Source organism: Entamoeba invadens, assembly GCF_000330505.1.
Source record: "Entamoeba invadens IP1 unplaced genomic scaffold scaff_1105074725585, whole genome shotgun sequence".
Classification (NCBI taxonomy): domain Eukaryota; phylum Evosea; order Mastigamoebida; family Endamoebidae; genus Entamoeba; species Entamoeba invadens.
Genome location: NW_004440451.1, coordinates 30670 through 56005, shown reverse-complemented (window position 1 = coordinate 56005; position 25336 = coordinate 30670). Strand labels below are relative to the sequence as shown.

At 27.6% G+C, this 25336-nt stretch overlaps 8 protein-coding genes across 8 annotated transcripts; 4 read left to right on the top strand and 4 right to left on the bottom strand.

Moving 5' to 3' along the window:
- Window positions 1-1618: 1618 nt before the first annotated feature.
- Window positions 1619-2449, top strand: EIN_511990 (hypothetical protein; the record flags this gene model as incomplete). The annotated part of the gene is made up of 1 exon (XM_004258229.1): window positions 1619-2449. The coding sequence occupies one exon, from the start codon at window positions 1619-1621 to the stop codon at window positions 2447-2449; it is 831 nt and encodes a 276-aa protein (XP_004258277.1).
- A 1837-nt stretch (window positions 2450-4286) lies between these two features.
- Window positions 4287-5330, bottom strand: EIN_511980 (hypothetical protein; the record flags this gene model as incomplete). Its single annotated transcript, XM_004258228.1, has 1 exon — window positions 4287-5330. The coding sequence occupies one exon, from the start codon at window positions 5328-5330 to the stop codon at window positions 4287-4289; it is 1044 nt and encodes a 347-aa protein (XP_004258276.1).
- A 948-nt stretch (window positions 5331-6278) lies between these two features.
- EIN_511970 (hypothetical protein) lies at window positions 6279-7094 on the top strand (the record flags this gene model as incomplete). The annotated part of the gene is made up of 2 exons (XM_004258227.1): window positions 6279-6286; window positions 6335-7094. 2 exons carry the CDS (start codon window positions 6279-6281, stop codon window positions 7092-7094), a joined length of 768 nt encoding a protein of 255 aa, XP_004258275.1.
- Window positions 7095-14434: 7340 nt separating this feature from the next.
- On the bottom strand, window positions 14435-15480 carry EIN_511960 (protein serine/threonine kinase, putative; the record flags this gene model as incomplete). Its single annotated transcript, XM_004258226.1, has 2 exons — window positions 14435-14782; window positions 14863-15480. 2 exons carry the CDS (start codon window positions 15478-15480, stop codon window positions 14435-14437), a joined length of 966 nt encoding a protein of 321 aa, XP_004258274.1.
- A 738-nt stretch (window positions 15481-16218) lies between these two features.
- EIN_511950 (hypothetical protein) lies at window positions 16219-18563 on the bottom strand (the record flags this gene model as incomplete). Its single annotated transcript, XM_004258225.1, has 2 exons — window positions 16219-16877; window positions 16958-18563. 2 exons carry the CDS (start codon window positions 18561-18563, stop codon window positions 16219-16221), a joined length of 2265 nt encoding a protein of 754 aa, XP_004258273.1.
- Window positions 18564-19476: 913 nt separating this feature from the next.
- Window positions 19477-20247, bottom strand: EIN_511940 (hypothetical protein; the record flags this gene model as incomplete). Its single annotated transcript, XM_004258224.1, has 1 exon — window positions 19477-20247. One exon carries the CDS (start codon window positions 20245-20247, stop codon window positions 19477-19479), a length of 771 nt encoding a protein of 256 aa, XP_004258272.1.
- A 785-nt stretch (window positions 20248-21032) lies between these two features.
- On the top strand, window positions 21033-21680 carry EIN_511930 (hypothetical protein; the record flags this gene model as incomplete). Its single annotated transcript, XM_004258223.1, has 1 exon — window positions 21033-21680. The coding sequence occupies one exon, from the start codon at window positions 21033-21035 to the stop codon at window positions 21678-21680; it is 648 nt and encodes a 215-aa protein (XP_004258271.1).
- A 1262-nt stretch (window positions 21681-22942) lies between these two features.
- On the top strand, window positions 22943-25161 carry EIN_511920 (hypothetical protein; the record flags this gene model as incomplete). The annotated part of the gene is made up of 2 exons (XM_004258222.1): window positions 22943-23892; window positions 24264-25161. Coding segments are annotated over 2 exons (1848 nt in total), but the record flags the coding sequence as incomplete, so codon positions are not given.
- Between the last annotated feature and the right edge of the window lie 175 nt (window positions 25162-25336).

Here is a 25336-nt window from a genome sequence, read left to right as displayed (position 1 = left end):
ATCGAAAGTTGGGTTTCTTTATATAATACCACGAAAACCATAAATAGTATGTAAAAACTATTTTTAAAAAGTTCAGTGTTGTTTTTGTAAATTTTAATAAAAATCAGTAATTTATTAATTTGTTTGTTTGTAGTATTTTTTTAAAAATTTGACACTATTAAATTTTAAAAATGTTAAAAACAATAAACATATAACTCAAAATTTATTAAAACGTATAAATGACTTATGTTGACAAAAAAAATATTTTGCAATTTCTTTTTGTTTTGTTATCAATAAAACAATTTTTTAAAATTGTTTGTCAATAAATTATAATTAATACATAATTATTTTTATTATTTCATTATTTTATATTTAAAGTATGAATTTATCAGTAAAGAACAAAAGAAAAAGCTCCTTAAATTGTTGTTATATTGTGTTTTACTGTGTCATTTGATGTTAAAGTGTTTTTAGCCGTATTATACATAAATATTGAATAGCATAATCAGTAGATTAGATGGACTAAAGTGGATTTTAACATGATAATTATACAATAAAATGTCGAATTAGAATTAATTAGTATGATTATGTACAACTCGGTATTATATTTTTTTCCATTTGAATTCATTTTAAGTTCAAATGACCCAATAAATAATGCAAACGGTTATTGTTTATTAATTTATTTAAAAAATTCAATTTTCATGGTTTTCTACAAATTAAATCGAATCTATTTAGAATTAGAATATGAACACAAATTATCTTAATAATATTGTTTTAAAAACAAAATTTGGGGTAGTATTATTTTATATATAAATATAAAATTGTAAATTTCAATGATATTTGTTATTGTATTTTTATTTTAAAAAATACTATCAAACCAAAACAATAAAAATATTTATTATGTATTGGAATAAAAAAGGTGTTCTATATATAATAAATATAAATTTTGAAGCCATTTATTTTATATGATTGGGAATAATTATTATATGTTAGATAAGATAATGGATAAAATTTTACTTGGATATTGATCAAAACAAAAATTATTCCATGATAACCCAATTGTAGCAACAAATAAAGTATGTAAAACTCAAAAATATAATAATTACCTCAAATCCAATCAAATAAAAAACAGGTTTTTAATGAATATTTGATATTGTGAAAACGCTAATATTTTTTTACTTAACCAGGCTAGTTATTTTGTTAAATAAATAGCTGAGTTTTTTAAATATCCTTTAAAACCAGTTACATTCGTACAATTATTATATTTTATTGATATTCTAAGTATATAATATATTATTCAATATTGTCCATTATTATACTTTTGATTCAACAAAAAACGACCCCTTATTTTCACGCCTTTTTAAATTATTTTTACATTACAATACTTAATTGAAATTTTTTTCAGTTTTGCATATTTTCCCAAATATTGGCACAGATCATATATATGATATTTTAATAACATAAGAATAAAAAAAATCAAAAAATGACTTGGGAAATGGAGGTAATGAATAAAAAAGTCGATATACTGTTTCTTTTTGTTCATTTAATTGACAAGTTTAGTGCACTCTAAAAATGACAAGAAAAAAATGACAACCCTGTATATAAACTGAAAATAATACAATTCAGTATACCACAAAAACAAATGGGAAACACAACTACGATACCAGGCTCTATAAGAAGTGAATATGTGACACAACCAGAAAAGTGTGTTGTATCTTTTGAAACTTCTGAAACTCGTATATCATTCAAAAAGCACAAGACTGTTAAATTTTCAAAACCACTTCAATTCTCAAATGAAGGAAATGCTGTGACGACGTTATCCAAATCAAAGTCAGACACTTCACTTTCTTTAAAAAATAAGTTATCGTTCAGAATAAGACATTTTTCAAAGCCACGTCTTGGAGAAGTTCAAAAAGACAAAAACGAAAATTTTTTATTGACTGAAATTAACAAAAAGTATTCAGGCAATGACGTTTTATACAATTTCTTGGTTTCAAAGACAATGACCGATGATCTTCAAGTTGAATTTGATTCAGAAGTTTCGGGATTTGATTCAAGAGAACTCCGTTCTGTTGTCAGCTGCAAAAACAAACTCATTTTCATATTCAGGGTTAATGGAGATATATTTGGATTTTACCAAGATGAACTTGTTCAACCATCCAAAACAAATTCAATAAATGCCGAATCGGATAATTTCTTTTTGTTTTCTTTCAAATTGACGGATTCTACTCCCTCCGAGTTCTTGAGAAAAACACAAAATAAAAGTTCCTTTATACTTTACCCAGACTCCAACAAAATGATTATTTCCGTATTCTCGGCGTTTTGGATGGACAAAAAGGGGACCATCTCTTTCAATCCTTGTGTTAGAGATTTCTATGATGTCCAAAATCAAACTTTCAATCCATTTGTGGATTTTGACACAAAAGATAGACAATCATTGATCTGTTCAAGGCTCATTGTTTTGAAAGCTTGAACATGTTATTTCTATATTATTAATTAAATAATTTGTTGTTGAAATGTTTATAAACAAAATAATGCTTCAAATAAATAATAAAAACTTCGATTTATAATAGACTATTTTTAAAAAAACAAAATAAGATATATAATCGTCTTTGTTGATTAATATACATGTTTTGTTTGATTATACTACTTAAGAGTAAACTGATTAAAAAAATATTAATCAACCGTCTAAAGTTAAATTTGTACAACAATTCTGACAATTATTTTTTATATACAAATATGAAAATTTAGTTTTTTTTTCACTACTCATATAAATAAACAGGTTTAATAATAATGAAAAGTTAAAAAATATGCTCAAATAAATGTTCTTTGGACAAACTTGGTTTGAAAAAAAATAATGATAATATCAAAAATACTTGTTTTTTATTTTCAACCCAGTCAAATTATACAAGTGGCTAAATACATAATTTAAATATTAACTAAAATGTGTTAAGAAATCCAGCTGTTTTTTATATTTTAGATATAATTATAATTCTTGTGTCAGTAGTACAAAAAAATTAATGTTTATTGTTGATGTTTCAAATACATTTAATATTTCGATAATAAATAGATATCAAATATACACATTAATTGTCTTATTCTGATTAATTAAAAAATAAACAAGCATTTGTGGTCTAAGGGCAGAATTCCACCCTTCCAAGGTGGAGATCCGGGTTCGAGTCCCGGCAAATGCATTTTATTATTATCTCGTTTGTATTGTTTTTAATTTAAATACATTTTTTTTTGTTTTAACACAACAGATAACATTTAAATTCGATATAAAAAGTAATCACGTAAATTGAATTACAAAGCACAATGCAAAGACAATATGCTTAAAACCCACCTCTCAATCTCAAAACAAGGTGAAGTGTTGATTCCTTTTGAATGTTATAATCAGAAAGGGTCTTACCTTCTTCAAGTTGTTTTCCTGCAAAAATGAGTCTCTGTTGGTCTGGTGGGATGCCTTCCTTTTCTTGAATTTTTGCCTTAATGGCATCAATGGAATCATTTGGCTCGACCTCCAATGTGATTGTTTTACCAGTAAGAGTCTTCACAAAAATTTGCATCTTTTGTATTAATTCGTTTTGGGTGGATTATATTCACTCTGTTGACATACTTCAATGACGTGGTACATATTTGGATATAATTTAAAAACTAAAAATATAATTATTTTTTATTATTTTTTGTCCACACTTTTTGATGGTAAAATTTTATTTAATTTTATTATACTTAAAATATTTATTAAATTTATTTGGATGTGACTTTTTTAATAATATTGTTGTAAATCATTATACTTATTTTCATAATTAATATAATTATAATTTGCATATTATTTGAAGTGGAACAATAAAACAATTTTTAAAATTGGTGGTGGCGTAAAAGGCAACTCAATTTTTACAAGTTAAAAACACCAAAGAGAATCTTATTACAAACAAAAAAATAGACCAAGCTATTTACACTAACAATATATTTATGTTAATAATGAATTGTATAAAATATTGGGAAATTGTGACTTTATTTTAAAAATTTGGATGTTAATAAGTAAATAAATAAGTTGCTTTCTTTGTATATTGACAACAACTTTTTACCTTTCTAAAACGATATTGCTTTTATTTTCATTTTTGATTTAATTTTATATTTGATAAGATAAAAACTTTTTGTAACAATAAAACAATAAAAATAATGTATATGTTATAAATTTTGACTCCTATATAGAACTGCTTTAAAAAATGAACAACAATATAAATATAAGAAATTAAATCTAATAGTTCATTTCTTTACTTATTAATATGTCTAAAAGCATTTCTACGTTACGATATAATTGTACCGTATGGCGTGATACTAACAAGTGATGTGCATCCGCCAAATGCCTCGTTTCCAATCACTTGCAGATTTTTTGGCAATTCCAAAATCTGCAAATTCTTACATTGAAAGAAACTCATTGAGTTTATAACACTGACTGTATCGGGAATAGCAATTTTAGTGAGAGTTGAACACCCTGCAAAACAGCCATATGATATGTCCGAAATACTCTTTGGCAATATAATTTCACTCAGCTTTTCACATTCATTAAACGCAGATTGTCCAATATAAGAAACTCCACTTGGAATTTTTATTGATTGTAAAGAGTGACAATTGAAAAACGCTTCTTCTCCAATTTCAATTAAATTCTCTGAAAGGTTTACGCGTGAAAGTTTGATGCACTCAGCGAAACACCACTTTGGAATGATTTTGACTAATTTTGGAATTTTTATTTCAAGTAAAGATAAACACATACCAAACGCATTAATCCCAAAATTTTTTACGTTTTCAGAAAGCTCAATCGACGAAATTTTTTCACAACCATTAAATGCGTTATTCCCAATTATAGAAATGGTTGTGGGAATGTGTATGGAAGTCATCAAGTCACAGCCAAAATACACATCGTTTCCAAGTCTTGTTATTCTAATGTTGTTGGTGCACGGAATAGAGTCGCCGAACATTATTCTGTTTGTTTTAGTGTAACACACATCTCTGAAAACAAAAGTGGAAATTTTGTGTTGATAAGCTTTGTCATAGTCAACTGGGTATAAAACATTTACTTTGTAAAATTCTTTTTTATTGAATGAATTTTCTTTGGTATTATTTGAATCAAAAGTACTTCCAAAAGTTTCATCATTTTTGGTGTATAAATTCAGCGTTTCAATTGATTTAAAATATTTTATTGTTTTGTTTGTAAGTGCAATTGGATTAAAGTGAAACTTTTCCATGTTACCATTATACTTTTTGCAGACAAATTCAATCGATATAAAGTCGTATATTGTTGAAAAATATTTGGAAACAATCATCATGTGATACACATCTATTTTTGACATTTAATTTCACAGTTCGTTATTTTAAATATTTATATTTTCAGTTTTAAGATAACCAGTATTTAAATATAAAACTAGAAATTATAATTTTTTATTGACGTTTTGAATAATATTGAATGAAAAATAAACTGTTTAAAAATCGGTAAATATCATAATAATATGATATTTACCGATTAAATATCGGTTGTCGTAATATTATAATATTACGACAACGTTTTACATTTATGATTCATAAAATGTTCGTTGAAATGGTACTATTTTTCGCTTAGTGTCAGTAATACCTATGATTCGACACACCCAAAATATAAAATTAAAATAAAAGAATCATCTGACATTTTTTTGACAACTTCATTTTTACAATATAATACAGTTAATATTTTTCATTTTTAACCCTTCCAATACCAAAAATATGATTGTTATAACACGCATACATATTAATATAAATTCAAATCCAAAAACTAAAAGTTATTCTAAATAATACACGATTTAGTTTTAATATTGTATTTTTTCAGTCCACGTTTGATGCATCATTAATAACACACAAAAAGTATGCACGCTTTATTTTTTGTATGTTATAAAAATTAAAAGTCTAACGGTGGTCACGTCTTAAATGTGATTTTTTTTCAGTTTGAAAAAAATAGGAAAACACTTCTGTTCACAAACTGCTAAGCACTAAAAATATATTAATATAATACTCTATCTATTATCATAAATTGTATAACTCAGATTTAACAACTAAAATATAACTATTCAAACAAACATGTAAACTCATCGATTCAATTGGAATATAATACTATAAATTATACTATAAATATAGTTATATCTAAAAAGCAATTGTTTCTTTTGTATGGAATATGCCTCATACTTTTCATCCCATTTCTTTTTGGGATGAAAAGTATGAAACATATCTCACAAATATAAAGACGTCAAACTCGTAAATTGAAAGAAACAATGCCGAAGTAACAAAAGTCAATTCCCGTGTTGATAGAGAAAGATGAAGAGTATAGAAAAGCTGAAAATGAAGTGAAACTTGCCTTTGAGCAACGCAAATTAATTGAAACGGCTTGGGAACAACACCAACATATTAAAAATCAAAGTTTATATGACCGAAAGAAAAAAACAATTACTGAAAGTCCTGAATTTAAAAAAGAGGAAGAAGACATTCTACAACTGTATCAAAACATCGAAGAATTAATTGTCATATTATGTAATAATAACAAAAATCTCTTGTCGCAATATGCATATATTTATACACGTTTCAGAGTCGAATTTGAAGACGTCACTGTGACTCCAGAAATCGTCGACGTTTTTGTGAAGTACATTGGTGAGCAAAACATCTACACGCACCGTCTTGAAGTTCTTCCAAACAAAGATAAAATTCATCAAGTTTCAAATTTGTATTTCACTTTCAAAAATTTTCAAGCCGAAGACCTCTTGGACAAGGTCTGTGATAATTTTGATTGTTGCTATGTATCGGAACACATTTACCAATTTGAACTCATGGTGTGTGAAGAAAAAGAGAACAATAGGATCAGAACAAGATTTGAAAGTACTCAAGAAAATTTCAATCAAATCTACACTGATCTTTATGAGAAGATCGAAAACTATACCAAAGATAAGAAATTAACAGATAAAATCATTAGAGTTATTAAATTCGTTGAAGACACACCTGTTAAGATGTTCAAAGTGTTAGTTAGCCAAGAATTCGAGCAGTACATTGACAAGATCAAAGAAAGTATCGTAAAGGATGACTTCTGGCTGGAGTAAGAGTAATTTATTGACTTTCTTTAATTATTAATTTTATAATAATATATTATTAAATAATAGAATTGTGGTGTATTAATTTTTATAAATATATTATTATAAAAAATAGTTTATTGAAATAAATTCAAATGGACTATAAAAAGTTAATATATAATAAAAAATATAATAAAGTTAAATAGAGGGCGAATGCGACATGGCCGTAGCCAAGCACATTCTTGTCTAGTCGTGTCTTTGGCAAGCCTCAACACGACTAAACCCCAGCGCAAAAATTGTTTAATATTTGCACCTCCGTAGAGGTGAGCAAGATATTAAGCTTGCTAGAACAGATACTACACTTGATCAAAGCCATAAAGGCCGAGAAGGATTGAATGTAATTTACCGTTCTTTATATACATATCGTGATGTGGCAGGGTTCAATAGTTTATAATTTCTATTAATTATGTATAGTTCACGAAAACTCGATGAGTGAATTATAATTTATAATAAAAATATTATATAGTAATGATTCACTTTTTTTATCTTTTAGGGTTAAAGATAAATAACAATATTTAAATCCAATTATTAAAAACATAAAATAAAAATAGTTTTGTTTATTGTACAGAGTTGTTTTATAAATTTATTATATAGTTTTAGATAAAACACATAATACTTTTGCAAAAATAAGGCTAGACGTTTTAATAATAATTATTGCCAAAAATGTTATATTATAACGTACGAATTTATAAAAGAAAATGAACATTTTGATTATTAAATGGTGACTTAAGTAATTAGGATTGTGATTTTGGAAACCTTCGAAGAGGGTGACTGATTAAAAAAAAGAAGAAAAATAAAATAAAACTTTTTATTCTTTAAAGTGCAACCTTAATTTAAATATTTCAGTAAAACAATCGAAATAGTTTTACTGAAAAGTTTTAATAACCATAATTAAAAATATGATTGTTAAATTCTCACTTATTTCAAAAAACATTTCTAATAATTACATTAGTGGACATTTATAATAAACGTTGCTTATAAACTCTTTTATAAATCATTGTTAATCCAACAATTAATTTTTTCAGTTGAGTCTCTTATTATAATTGTTGAACATTATTTCATGTTTTATATTTTTTTGTAATTCAATTATTCATATGTTATTTAAAAAATATTTTCTGTTTTTTAATTATAAAACTTAATAAAAATATTTAACGAGAATATAAGCTTCAAATATGTTTTTTAAAAAATATCATTTACATGGTAATTTGAATAAATCTTTAAAAGGTGTATAAACACATGTGACGTTATTTTCAGTTTTAAATTATTTTATAACATGGTTAATAAGATAAAATAAAACCATTAAACTTTGTGTTACAAAAACATAACATTGATAATAAATTTATTAATCACACTTTAAATATACTCCTCCTTCTTTTCGGTGTCTTCAGCTTTGGGTGTTACTTCCTTTGGTGAAGCAGCGGCTCCCCTTCTTTTCTTTCTTCTTTGGCATGTGTATTAACGATTGAAAAAAAACAGTCCAAACTCGACTTAAATAGAACAGATTATTGTAGTTCTTCAACAAAACTTTACAACAAAAGTTTTTTTGTAACCTTATCAAACAAAACAAATTGTTTATTCAATAAATTAATAAAACAAAAACATTTTTATTTAAATTGAACAAATAAAAACTAAAAGTAACTTATCATTCAATTCAACATTATTAATGTTATAATAAATTGAAAAGGTACAAAATGATTATATATGTATACTGATTACTCAATCGACATTATTATTTATTACGTTGTTAACAAAAAAATGATACATCAAAAATAATTAAAAATTTGTTACAGTGTTTATCTTGATAATTAAATAGCAAATATTCTGTGTTAATAAGCACAATAATAAAAGTAAAATAAAAAATAAAAAATTATTTTTAAATCATTAATTTAACATGCCAAAGAAATGAGCAAAAAAGAAGCTGCTACTGTACCAAAGGAAGCAACAACAAAAGCTGCTGCCACTGAAAAGAAGGAGGAGAAAAAATAAAATTAAAACGTAAATTAATTAACTTTTTATAACAATGTTTTGATACATTACATTAGAATACAGTGCTCATTGGTTTCAAATCGATAATATTTTTTAATAAATCGATTATGTTTTTATATTTTCGACAGTATTTTTTATGGTTTATATTGTATTTAATGAATTATATTACTTTTAATGAAATAGACTGTGTTTTTTATAAATTATATAGCATTTAATGAAAGTGATTATATTTGTTATAAATTATATGGCATTTTTCTAATTTATACAACATTTTTAGTAAAATCAATAGTTTTTTTCTAAAATATATAGGATTTTTGATAACTTATATAACTTTTGTTTGAAAATATTTTGCTTTTTTTACAAATTATTGGATATTCCCGAATATTAGGAATAAAAATACACATAATAAGCAAGTTATTATTTGTTAAAAATACTTAATATGTAACTATATTTATACTATTATATAACTAAATTTTAATCTATTTTTATTTAGAACCTCTTCACAATGAGGATATTTTTTTAACATAATTATGTATATTTAAATAACGGGCAAAAATGATATCATGCAATTGGATTATATCGACAGAAGAGATCCAGGAGCAAGAAACGACTATCATGAAAATGCACCATTATCCATGCAAGGGCAACCTGTACAACCTGTAATGTTGCCCCATCAAGATATCCCACCTCTTTAAAAAAGATCACGGGGTCGGCCCCGAAAATTGGATTCAAAAAAGAAGAAAACAAATACACGACCTTATTCTCGTGTTACAATTGATCAAAGAGATTCTTTGGTTGAACTATGGAGTAAAAATGGTGATAACATGAATGCTTCACGATATTCAGAAATAATTGGGATTAAAAAAATAAACATTGAAAAGTATCTTTCAATGTTAAGAAAAGGGATATCAATATATCCAAAAAATCATTATAGAAGACAAAGCCGTACTTTACCTTTTCAAAAATTGGTAGAAAAAGCTATTAAAGAAGACACAACAACAAAAATAACTTCAATTAGAAAAATGATAGCACAAGAAGAAAAATTACGCGAAGAAGAAGATGTTGACGAAATCATTTTGGATATTCCAAAAATATCCAAGGTTGCTGTTACTAAAGAGGACATTGATCTTTATGCACCTTCGATATCATCAATTGGAAATTTCATGACTGGTAAAACAGCAACAGGTGAAGAGAGAGAAGTCCCTATTTTTTCTTTCAAAAGAACAAAGACAAGAGGGCCAACAAGCAACACGCCAGATAATAAAGAAAAAAGAATTGCAGCAGTAAACACTCTAAGGGGTTATATAACAGGTGGAGCACGTTGGGTTTGTATATATGAAACCAGTTGGACTGTAGCATCAACTCCTGCATATGGCTGGTCAGTTAGAGGGAAGGAAGCCTTCATCACAAAATCAAAAGGTGGTCTTCGCCTCACCTCCATATGCGCAGTTGATTGTGACGGACTCTCTTATTGCAATGTGGTTTGTGGAACAAACACGTTAAATTCGTTCGAAGACTACTTCCGGTACCTAATTCATGAGTATGATTTAAAACAGAGACAATGCGTTTTTTGGGTGGATAATTGTGATATTCACAACACTATGAGAAGAATGCTAGATAATACAAACCACACTGTCGTATTTAATGCTGCGTACTCACCAGCACTAAACCCAATTGAAAATATATTTGGGATCTGGAAAAGTAGGGTTGAAAAAAATGTGAGGACTTGGAATGGCATCGAAAATTTTCTTGAAAAAATCAGAGATGGTTTTTTAACTATTAAACCAGAAGAGTGCCAAAGTTGTTTTGAAAATGTTAGGGAAATTGTGTGGCCTCGAGTGTACAACCAAGAAAATATTTAATCAAATGTTTTTAAACAATGTATGGTTAATATAGTTCATTTATTAGTCTATTATAATGATATATATAATATATAATATATATAATTATATATTCAATAATAAAATATTTGTAATAATTATTGATAAAGTTATATTATAAATTTATTATTTGTATTATGTGTCATAATTGTGAAAATTTGTATTAAAATAAATAATAAAAATAGATTAAAATTTAGTTATATAATAGTATAAATATAGTTACATATTAAGTATTTTTAACAAATAATAACTTGCTTATTATGTGTATTTTTATTCCTAATATTCGGGAATATCCAATAATTTGTAAAAAAAGCAAAATATTTTCAAACAAAAGTTATATAAGTTATCAAAAATCCTATATATTTTAGAAAAAAACTATTGATTTTACTAAAAATGTTGTATAAATTAGAAAAATGCCATATAATTTATAACAAATATAATCACTTTCATTAAATGCTATATAATTTATAAAAAACACAGTCTATTTCATTAAAAGTAATATAATTCATTAAATACAATATAAACCATAAAAAATACTGTCGAAAATATAAAAACATAATCGATTTATTAAAAAATATTATCGATTTGAAACCAATGAGCACTGTATTATTATTTTCTTGACACCATTAAGTTTAAATAAATTAGATTGTCTTTAATTGATATTTTATACTTTCAAAACAAAATTTAACGCCACATTTTGTGTTCTTAATTTGAGTGCAGACTTTTGAATTGTTATACAAAAAATATAAGTTAAAAGTGACATTATTGTCTGCAACATTTAAATTTAAATACATTTATTATTTATATTTAAAATGTATAAATGATATAATACAACACTAGTATTATTAAATGTCTAGAACGTACTTGTACTAGACTCTCCGATTTTCACAATTAACGAATTTAGTTGTGGAAAGAAAAAGTACTTACACTTTACAGAATTAATATTCATTGACATGTAAATTTATATAAATTGGTTGTTATAGTAAACCAATAATATTGATAACTATTTTTTTGACAAATTGAAATGATTGGAACAAACACTTTTTAATTAAAAAACCGACTTTTCATTACAATTATTCATCATCCAAAAAGGTAAGGCGCTGAAATAAATTTAAAAGATGAGATATATTTATAAACACTATATATGTTCAATATGTTCATACACTAATTATTAAAGTCATACGGTAATTGTTGATATTGAGGATTCTATAATGAGTCCAATTATCAACAGAATCAACAAAAATACGTCTGCCACAAGTTTTAGTTATAAATATACAGATTAAAAAATAAAAAAATACAAGTAATTCCATAAGGTTTTTCATATTTAACTTTGTTGCCTAAAAACAATACGATATACAAAAAATGTCGATAAGTATGAACTTGATATTAGCGTTACATGCTATAAAATATTTTAAATTGTTTTATTAAATGAAGTCAAATTTGACAATTAATTTATATGTTTGAAAAGCATTTCAGAAACAAAGGCTGTCTAATTATATTTAACTTTATAAAACTTGATGAAATTTTAATTTGAAACAACATGTTTTTCAAAAAAAACGTTGTTTACATTTGTTGTTTAAACGTATTTTTAAATATTTCGAAGTTCAAATGTATACAACTTATATATGTTGGTGATGAAACAAGTTAAAAGCGATGTTTAGGTTTTAAAATGAGCATTATGTTCACAGTCTAAATATAAAAATCAATAAGAAATAAAAGTTTTGTCCAATTATGATGATAAAACCATTTTGGTAATAGATAAAAAACCAATTAAAACTACATTTTTTCTTTGAATACTTATTCATAAACAGAAATAATATTCTTAAATATAACAACAATAATAATTCAAACCAACTATAAAAGTTATATAAACATCTGTATTGTAAACTATATTCCAGTCACAGGAATAAAATGCTCAAAATTAAAAATATACAAATATTATTGTTTTATTTAATTATCAAAGCATATCTTTGATGTTTTTTGCTTTGACATTATTATAAATAACTCCATTCAATCAAAAATCAAAACGAACAATTTTTTAAAAAACAAATAAAAAATAGGTATTTTGTATAATTATTAACTGGTATTATTGAAGTTTATAGATTTTTAAAACAATGTAAAATTTATTATAACATAAAAATTAAAAAAAATATGAAAAAAACTTAATAATGTAAGGTAGATAATAAAAACACAATAATTTAAAAATAGTAAAAATGTACAATTTATAGTTCTTTTTTGTATTACAATTACTTTTATTTTCTACTGTACAATGTGTTTTTCGGCTTAACTACCAGAAATTTTTTAATTATAAAAAGCAAAATACGGTAAAAATTATATACTACCTTAAAAAGAAGAAAAACAACAAAAGTCAATTCAAAGTATATTCTATTTTACTGGAATAACAAAAATAAAAAACACAGAACAATATTAAAACACATTTTTATATGATCAAACAATTACATAAAGATACACTGTTTGTTCCTATTGAAGCGAAACTCACTTCGGACAGCGTCTCATACAATGGTTATCAAATGACTGAAAACTGGTTTCTAAATATACCAACCTCTATTTGGCTGGGACCAAAAAGATATTAACAGTTGTCACATTTAAATAAATACATGAATACCATGGAAATGGTAGTAAATACTATACATCAAGAGGGTAATGAACCAAGGGTTCTGTTGGTGTTGTTACACCATGGCAATTGCCTAAATTTAACAAGCGGATTATTCGCATATCAGTGAAACCAAAAATGCATACATCATAGTCATCATCAAGTCGAATGCTTAAAGGCGCCCACAATAGTAATTGTCCATTAAAAGAAAAAACATATTTGTAAATTAATTCAGTCTCTGAACTATAATTTTTTTAGGTTTGACATTTGAATGATAATAATTATAATTGTGGTTAAGTTAATAATTATATTTTGTTAAATTTCACAAAAATAATAAACATTTTAAAATATTATTAATTAATTAATTAGTTAAATGTTAATACAATTTGTGTTTAAATGTTTGTAATTATTGATATCAAAAACCTTAATAAAAACAACTTGTTATCAATAAAATGCAAATCAATTCAAAATAATGGATAATCAGAATATACCATAATCATGTTAAAATACCCTCCTATCATTTAGTAACAAAAAAACACAATAAAAAAGAAATATTATAATTATAATTTTTAAAAAAATATGTCACACTTTGCATTTAAAAGAATAGCAACTGCTATAACTCGTTTTATGTTTAAATAGTAAATTATTATTTATGAAAAATAAATTGTAATTGTTGTTTAACACACTTCTAAAGTGTGAACAACGTCTTCTATTTTTGAAAGATTGTTCATATCCTGTTTCCAACATTCAGAAATGATGTTGAAAATGTTATCACTCATTGATGGATTTTTGTTCACACGCTTTCCAGAAATAACGAACTCTGCTATTTTTCATGGAAATTTGAATTCATCTTTTGGGTACGCCTCACACCACCCAACACACTCGTATATTGTTATTCCAAATGAAAAGATGTCAGCACTCATCTTGTACTTTTCTTTTTTTAAAACCTCGGGTGCCATATAAGTTGGTGTTCCAATCCCTTTGGTGAATGTCATGTTAGTCATTAGTAAATTGACGTTTCTACTACTTCCAAAATCAGTCAATTTAGCATTAACCTTTTCGATAGTCTCCAGTGAAAAGACTAAAATGTTGTCTGGTTTGATGTCTCTCTGTAATATCCCATTTTCGTGTAAATACAATATACCTTTAGCAGCGTCAAGACAAATTTTCACTCTTAACTTCATGTTAATTTCATTCGAAGTTTTGTGTTTCATCAAGTCTTGAAGACTTCCATATGTCGCAAATTCAGTGACCATACACACTTTTTACGTGCAAAGACGGCGCCATAGAAGTGAACGACATATTCACTACGGAACTTATCTAACATCTCAACCTCCTTTTTAAATTCTTCCATTGACTCTTCATTGTGTTCGACTTCTTTCATCTTTTTAATTGCTACTTTGTTCCCAATGTAATTACCAATGTAAACAACACCGAAGGAGCCTTCACCTATCTTCTTTTCACAAATTACTTCGTCAGCATCAAGGTGACTCGACTTCTCACTCTCAAACTTGATGGGAAAGTTGAGGGACATCTGCTCACCCTTCGACGTATTAAGAAGGACAATTGCAATAGTTTCACTGATGCTACACGTGCACAGAGGTGTTACAAATATTTCAAATTCAACAGCTTTCCCAGATGACAGTGTTGCCAGAGATGGAGTTACCCTGATGGCGTATTTTTCACTTGTCGTTTTATACGTCAGTTGGACTTTCACAGTATGTTTTGAGTTGTTTCCAACACAGAGGAGGTCACGACTTGGTTTGTCAATTGGAAGTGAACAAATTGTATCAAAGTCAACAGAGAAGTCGAGTGATGTTTTGTTCAACGTGACTCCTGGAGAATATTCAATAAAGTTGATGTTTGACTTTTTCATTGAAAACTCGCATGTGGTCTTTTGTAGTATTTTCTTTGATTTGTGTGATTTGTAAAAGAGACACACCACAAACATTGTGATTATTAATACTATCATTATAATGACTGTAATTACAACGGGAAGTGCAATCGAAAGCGTTTTGTTTTGATGTTTGAAGCAACTTAATTTATCAATTGAAAGATCATATTTTGGTGTACAACTTGAACATAAACCATTTGTAGCACTTGCACAATACTTTATTGTTGTGTAATATTCACATCTACTTTTGACTAAAACGTAATCATCAACACAATTTTGACAAAAATCAGATGACACACACAACTCACAATTTTTAGTACATTTCTCACACTTTTCTCGGTCCAAGAAATACCCATTCTTACATTGAACACATCCAATTATATCATACTTCAAACAGTTTGCAAGTTTGCTCACTGGAATGCAATGAATCCCATTTGTGTCGTTCTGATAAAATCCGTTTTCCAGATTGCACGTCAGGCAATTGCCTTCGTTTTGCGAACAAGTGGTGCAGTTGTTGCCACACTTGTAGCAATTTCTCCCTTGCCAATAATACTCATTTTGGCATATTGCACATCCTCCATCACTCAAAAATTTGACACATGAGGTTTTTATATCTTCACTCGAATCACAGTGATTCGTTTGCACGTTGAGAACAAACCCAAAATAGCAAGATATGCATGTCGTTGCATTTGTGTCACACTTCTCACAGTTCTTATCACATCACTCACACTCTATCCCATTCATGAAATACCCACTTTCGCACTTCGCACAACCGATTGAGCTTTGAATTTCACAGTTGTTTATTGTTGCACTTTTAGAACAAACCGTTTCGCTGTTGGAAATACCCAAAAGAGTTGTTGGTAGACATCTCACACACTTGTTTGAGTTTTCATTCAGACAATTTGCTATACTGTTTTCTTTGCACTTATTTGATGCGTCAAACACAAACCCTTCTCTACATAACTCACAACGACATGTAACATCATTTTGAATAACACAATTTGACTCTTCAAGCGAAACACATTCATCATTCACTAGTACAAAACCATCTTCACATTTCAAACACTTTTTGTTGTCACTTGAACACGACACACAACTCTGATCACACACTTCACACTTTCCATTTGTTATGTAATGATTATCTGTGCATTTCAAACAGGTGTTGTTTGTAGTTGAAAAGCGGTTGCTGTCACTTGTGCAAATTCCAATGTTGTTGTTTGATTCGCTGATACATATTTTGCACTCGTTGATCTTGTTGCACTCTCTGCACCCGCAATTTGTACAAACGGGTGGACTTGACAAGTTTGGGGCAAAACCAAGTCGACAAGACAGACAGTGCCCTTTCTGGTATTCACCCTCTTGGCAATTGACGTCACTCACTTCTTTTGTTTTGATTGAATATGATACTTTTGGTTTGTCGTTATATTCAAAACACTCACCCTTTTCGTTGTAGACGAACAAGTTGCGTTTCTGTTATTCGGTGAGCACTTCGTGCCAATTTCAACAGTCGAATAGTAGTTGGCGCACGACTCACAGCCGACATTGTGCAACTCATCAAGACAATACTCACGGTTTTCTATTTTAAGACACATTCCATTCCTCAATGCAAATCCATCTTCGCAAGAAACACATGACGTTGTTTTTGTAACATCATTTTTTATGAAGCATCTCTTGCACCCATCTTCACATGTAATGCAAACTTGACTCTTATCAACTTCGTTGTGACAGATCTCACAGACTCTCGTTGTGCTTGAAACAAAGCCATACCCATCAAGACATCTGTTGCATTCGACTGCAGTGTCAAAAGTGGCGCCTCTTGTCGTGTAGTTGCAGCTGTAGCAGTTTTGTATTTGAAGGCGACACGCTTTCGAAGTAGTTTCTGATGTTTTGAACTCGTTTGCCTTGACTTCAACACATTTTCCATTTTCAATGTATGACCCAAAATTGCATTTTGTGCATTTGACACCTTCCAAATTGTAACACTCACTGCAATTCGATATCACCGAATCACAACTCGAACATGTCAAATCTTCTGTGACGTAATACCCAACTGCACACTCTTTGCATTTTGAAGTGTCAGAATAACATTTATCACAATTTGGCATTACATCCGAACAGGTGTGGCAAGTGTTGTCTGTGCCAACAGTAAATTCCTCTGAACACTTTGTGCAAATTGATGTTGACGCGCATTCTTCACAACTAGAAAGTGTAGAGGAACAACTTTGACATGTATTTGCATTCAATGTGAATCCATTTTTACTTTTCGAACAAGTGTTGGTGTTGTTTTCATACTCTTCACAATCGTCAATCGTGTTTGGATAACAGAATTCATTATTTGAGTTGAGGTTATACCCTGGTGCACAAATATCACAAACGGGATACACATTAGCACCAGACGTTTTTGTTTTGCATTTCACACAGCCGTCAACAGTGCAATCTTTGCAATACCCATTTACCAATTGCCCATTTGGAGAGGACGTAAAAGAGCACTCAGTGCAAATGGGCGCTGTTTGTTGGCACTTTGTGCAGTTTGCCATGTTGTTGCATGGCGAACACTTTCCAACCCTATTTGGATATGTTCCTTCTGAACACTTTAAACATGTGCTGTTGTTGCATTCAACACAATTGGGATCAAACGAGTTACATGGATAGCACTTGCCCAATTTCAAATAATAATTTATGTTGCACTTCAGACACTCGTTTCTGGTTGTTGACGTTTCAACACAGTTCAGAGAACTCAAGTCGTAGCTTTGACAAACGCCATCATTTGGATAATAATTGGATTCGCACTCAACACAAAACCCATTCAAGTCACACGTCTTACAGTTGTCAACACTGCAACTCACACAACTCCCGTCTGTGAGAATTGTGTCTTCTTTGCATTTTGAACACTTATCATACAACTCACAGTCAAGACAATTCACATCAACACACTTCTGGCATTGTCCATTATCATCAACACCATACCCAACACCACACGACAAACACCTCGAACTTGTCGTTGCACAAACGTGGCAATTTGGATTTGAAGTTGAGCACTCAACACAAACACCCTCTTTTAACATAAAAGAACTTTTACATTCGGTGCAATTTCCATCAACTGAACAACTCGAACAGTTTTCGTGTGCAGTTTCACAGTTGACACATTCACTATATTTTTATTTTTTTTTATTTTTCTGTTTTAAAGTTTTCAAGAATAAACATTTACATATATTTTTTAATATTAAATAAGTTAAATCTGTGAGATGACACCATTAGTAAATAATACACAAAACCACAAACACTTGCAGTTGTCACTATAGTGATTTTATAACAGAGTGCTGTTTTACAAAACAATCTAATATCAAGTGTATGACACCCTTCATTTTATTTACATTAGTCATTCGTTGCAATTGTGAAAAATCAAATTGTTGAATGGTGTTGACATTAAGTTCCAATAATCACTAAATTGTCTTAGCACCTGGAACAAAATGTTATTAAATGTTTTAATAAATCTTTGAACAATTGGAATCTCGATTATTCAAAATAAAATAACTAGTTCGACATCTGGCTTAATCAAAATTGATATTTTTAATACAAAAACTTTGTCAACTTTTTATAATAATAATAAATACAATAAAATTCTTTTTCAATTGTTTAAAAATTCTAAAAATTTGTAAAAACGATGTGAAACAGCAAAACATGTCCCAACAATACCGACAATTACAAATCATTTTTTTTCTGAAATAATAGTCTTAATATAAATATTTTTATTTATTGAAAAATAATTTGATTGCAATTACAATGATTTTTTGAACTTTTTCAGAATAAAACAATAGTTGAGAGTATGTTAGAGTTTAATAGCCAAAGTTTAATTTTTTAAAATACAATTGTTATATAAAATAATGATTTATTATATATTATAATTTTATCGTTTATCATTTTTTGTTGTGTTAATAGAATTATAAAAATGTTACTATTATAAATAAATTCATTGAATTAAAACATAGTAGCAATGACAAAAACTAATAAGACAAGAGTTTTGAAAGCGTTATCTTCTCCATTGTTATTATTATTTTGCTCTCCATTCTCTGATGTAGTAGTGCTTCCTTCACTTTTATTTTCTTCAGGAGTTTTGCTTTGCTCTGGAGTTTTGCTTTCTTCGGGGGTTTTGCTTGGCTCTATATCAGTGCTCTGATCAGCAGTTTCTTTTGTGAAATCCACATAAGCTGGAACACCATCAACTCCATAACACATAGTTAACACTCCATTGACACAGACATTACACAATGTCTTTTCCGTATAGCTATTGTCAAAGTCTCTTGGAAGACAGTCAACAGTATTGTATGATCTTTTCATTAAATAATGTTTACCGTTTTCAGTTGCAATTTCGTACTTGTAGAAACCAAGTGCATGATAACATCTCGACGAATGGTAAACTCCATCAATCTTATCTTTTAATTGACAACCTTCATTCTTGTCACTTGTAAATCCAACATAGTCTACTCTTTTTGGAATCATAAAGCTGTATTCAAATTTTGCATCTTGAACTGTTGGTGTTCCTGAGCAATCTTTTGAAGCAAATTTCTTTTCTATCATATACATCCCCGTCTTGTCCGCTGTGTATATCACAGAACCAGTTTCAGTTCTTTTGCACATGTCTCTTTTGTAAAGTCTGAAATCGCCATAACTATAACAATCACTTCCTGCACCCAAAGCAAAATCAATTCGACCCAAAGAAGTTGTAACAAATAAGAATATAACAAGCATTGAAGTTTTAAGGTCTAATTATTATCTAAATATACTTTTTTATTGTGTTAATTTTTGCAATAAAAACAAAACATTCTATTTCTTTAAATATATTCAGTTGTTTTTTTTATTTGAATTTATAAATTTATTAGAAAAAAAAACAATTTCACAATGTTGTCTAATATGATTTATTTTTTGTGTTATTTAACCCACTATAATAAAACGAATATAAGTACCCCAAAATAATATTTTTTACATTAAAATTACCAGTTTATATTTTTTTAATTCAAAATGATTGAAATAATTATATTGTATTTTTGTCAACATAACAAGTTTAATAAATACACAACTTTAAAGACAGACTATATACAAAACATTGTTTTAAATTATCTAATAATTAATAAATTGGGTTGTATTTGTTTTCTTTGTCATGGACAATAATTATTATAAAAATAAAAAAAATAATTTAATTACATTTTAGAAAGTTTTGTTTTCATTAAAGTTAATCAAATCAAATTAACCATTTAAACAAATAATTTTTTAATTTGTTTTTATCAGAAAAAAATGCAAACCAGGGTCTTGTTCTGATGATTAAAATGTATAAATATACCCTTAAAATCGCCACATCGGTATTTGGATATATTGAACTTAGAATTGATTATATTATATTTAAAAATTATAACAATTAACCTAAAAATATATAATAAACCAAATTTGGGTATTTATTAAATATAGTTAATAGCGTCTTTAATTAGAAATTATTCAAATAAAAAGAAACTTGCGACTAAAAAATACATTCAAATAAAATGTTTATTATCACATTCTTTATATTCGCGACTTCTTTTGGCTCCACAACAAAGAAGTTGTATGAAGCTGTTCCAACTGATTGTATAGTCTTTCCAAGAAATTGGATATATGAAGATAATAAATGTATTCGTACTGGGGATGGATTAAAGAAAGTTACTTATGATGGAGTCAGTCAAAAATTCAATCTTTCTTGTTTTACTAATTACACTTACACAACACCAGATTGTACTGGAACACCAAAAACGTCTTCTAACTGCCACAGTTATTTCAACCTCGATTACAATGTTAGAAACATTGCTTTTGTGAGTGATAAAAACAAAGGGTGTGAACTTGGGGATAAAAATGGGATGTATTATAACGACGAATGCCATATTGAAAACCAAATCTCGTACCAATATATGATTTTCAATAATAGTGGCGTCTTAAAGTTGGGTAAGTGTCTAATGCCAGCACCAGACTGTGGAGGATACTGCTTCAAAACAGAAGAATTGTTAACGAGCAATACTTGTGTTAACGGCGTTTTAGTACACTGCTTTGATGACAAAACCAAAATCAACAGAAACAAGGCATATGCAACTGGAGAGACTCCATCTTCAAATTACAATGTCGATGATCATATTGATTATAACAAGAAATCAATCGATTGAACATATTTTTAAATCAATGTTGTTATCTTGTTTATATTTAATTTAAACATTTATGAACATAAATATTGCTTAAAAGTGAACAGTAAGAACATTAATCAATTAGTGTGTTGTGTCAAATATAATTGTTTTTAAATAATTGTAAAAACACTTTTACTTTCAAACAGTTTATTCCTTAAAGAAATAAGATAGAAATGACTCAACAACGTAAAATTGACTGAAATGTTAAACTTTTATTTGAGATTAACTAAAAGAACTTGAGCTTTTAAATTTAATGTTAAAATCAATCAATTTAACATTCAAAAAATTAATGGCAAGTGATTTTGTTTAATAAAGATTTTGTATTAATTTTAGTTAACAGTATTTTATTATATATCCTTCAAAAATTATAAATTTGTAATCCACTTCCCAATCTCAAAACTAGATGGAGTGTGTTGTTTTTAAATGGTGTTCATGTTCATTTGTATTTTTAAAGACTAAATTTGTTATTAGTCAATAAAAACAAATTATATCAAGTTTTAATATGTATTATAAAATATAATACTGTGAAATTAATTCATAATCGTCCGTTATAAACTCAAATATATTTTGTTTGTACTTTTAAACTTACAATAGAAACAAAAAGACACAATAATATTATTGTATCGATTCTTTAAACTCAAAAATAGGGAGTTTTTGATCCACAAATTAAAAATGCCACTTTAATAGTTGACTCAAAATGTTTCATAAAAATGAATTATTTTTTAAAACCATTAATTTATTACCAAATTTTTTTGTATAGCGTTTGTCTGTAATTAAATTTATTTTTAGAAACATTTTTTTTGTTTTTAATAGTAAATTATTGATAAAAAAATAACAAATTATATAGTTTTGAAAAAATAAGCAAACACCAATAAAATAAAAAGAAATATCTTAAAAGCAAGAGGACGTTTCTAATACACAAAGAACATTATTTGTCCTTCATCCCCATGTCCATTTATTCTCTTTACATAATATAATAATTTAATTGTTATTTAAAATTTCATTAATTTTATGGTTTTTAGTAATATCATAAAAAATACATATTGGATCTTGTTCTAATCATGTTATTTATTTAAAAAATAAAAACAACATTAAATATTTTTCGTTAGTTTTAAAATGTAAATTTTGTTATTTTGTGTTGAAAAAAATGTAAAGGATAGTTTTACTTAAAAGAATTAAATAAAAAAGTTTATTAAAAAAACAACGGCATTTTACGAACGAAAAACAACTAAAAAACTTAAATGATGTTCTTGATTTTAGTTCAACATCTCTATTATATATTTTTCTTTGTGTATGCCCAAGCACAGATGTGTCCATTTCAAAACACCATTACATCACCACTCAATTTTACAGAGATGTGCACATCTTATGGCGACGTCATGATCAACATTACAAACACCGACCCACCCATTTTCTCCATTTCAAATAACGCGAATTGGGTGTTGGGAGATAGTATCGTCTGTGCAGAATATTCAACACTCAAAGTTTCTGACAATTCGAATGTTTCAGTCAGTAAGAGATTCATTCTACAAGACTCAAGCAAAATGTGTATATTTAACAATTCACAGATAACAGTTTCTGAAGAAGTTCGTTTACAAAATTCATCGGAAACGACGTTGAACGAATATTCCACGTTGAATAGTTTTAATCTATTTTACATCGAGGGGGAGGCAATTTTTAGAATGAACAATCACTGCAATTTTACCACTCAAAGTTTTTTAAAAATATTAGAAAACGCGACTTTTGTGGCTGAGAACAAGTCGGAAATAATTTTGGCGTCGGCTTTGAACATTTTTGGATTTGCAAATTTTTCGTTGGTTTCAGAAACTCAATTAGAAGCTCATGGGCAAATAGAAATAAACGAGTTGGCATTTTTTAAAATGTGTTTTAACGTTTACGTATTATCTTATTCATATTTCAGAGTATTAGATAATGCAAATGTTGAGATTTGTAATAACTCGGTACTTCAAATCAAATCATTTTTGGAAATAAAGGGAAATACAACGTTTTTAATTAACTCCGGATCTTTAGTTAATGCAACTGATAGTATTCGAATACAACAAGCTTTCATTGAAATAAATTCTTATTCTCTATTGAACACTTTCAAAGACATTGAAATTACAAATGTTGAAAATTTTTATCTTGATTCGTCAGTTAATGAAAACGGTGTTGTTGAAAATTGTGCAAGCCAATTGTTTGTTGTTTTGATATTAAAATGAATATTTTTATTACAACATATTGTATGGTATATTTTTAAATAAAGCAATAATATAAAAATTGGTGGAAGTTAATAGATGAATGCCATTGTATAAATTAAATGGAGAATGTTCTTTATATATTTAATTAAATAAACGAATTGAAAATTGTAGGTATAAAAACGTAAAGTATAATTTTATTTATAATTATTACAATTATTATAATTATATTTATAATAATTATAATTATAATAATTATATATATAATTATAATTATTATAATTAAATTGCAATGTTAACATTAGGTGATATTAAATTGTATTCAAAAGTTTAATAAAACTAATTAGTTATATATTTTATTCACAAGTAGTGAATTTAAACGAATTGAATGTGACTCTTTGCGAGTCCGTAATACACATTTTCTGATTTCTGGAAACTCTTTTATTTCAGCTGAAAACAGTATAACACTCGATGATGTCAAATTTGTGTTAAGTAATCGAACAATTCAAGACTTTCCCATTATTATCACCACTCGAGTCGACACTATCAATCTTCCACTTATTACTTATAGTGACAGCTTTGACATATTTTGTTCAAGAAGTGTTTATAATGGGTATATCCCAACAGGCACACACCTGTACTTTAAACAACTTTTGAGATATGGAAATTTGACCGACTTCTTTTGTCATGTTGAGCACTTTGATTATATGAAAAATGAATTTAAGTTCACAGAACCATATTGTCCACCAAGTTCAATGCCTTATTATTTGACTCCATTGAAAAACATCACTTCTTTTCTGTTAACTATAAATACGACAAATGAAAACGGAAAATTCGATCATTACAAAAAGGTGCAACAAAATATTTCAAGTCTTAATAATGAAAGTGCGATGGTTGGGACGTTCAATATTTTCTTCTGTAAAACAGAAACGTTTGTTCTTGGAATTAATTCGATATCGAAGCCAACTATAACACTTTTTAAACTCACTAAAACCGTTCTCTTTATATCCGAAAATTACATGAAATATGGGAATGTGTATTTTAATGCAGCTTTGAACAATGCGAGTGGATTTTATATATTGAGTGGACAAAGATGTGAACTTGGGTATCGCTATAACTCTAAAACTCAGACGTGTGAATTTATATATGAATGTATTGACGCAAATTGCTTGGACTGTTCATACAATAGAAGTGTGTGTATTCAATGTCCATATAATTATTACTATGAAAATGGAAGGTGTATAGAAATAATTAATTGTGTGTATAAAGTATCTCATCGATGTCTTATTTGTACTCAGAATTACACTTTAAAAGATGGAAAATGTGAAGCAACGGACAATTGTTTAATATACCAAACTTATGGAATGTGTCAAATTTGTAAATTAAAAGGAGTGAACAATTTAACTCTCATTAACAACAATGGAAGATGTGAAGAAGTCGATT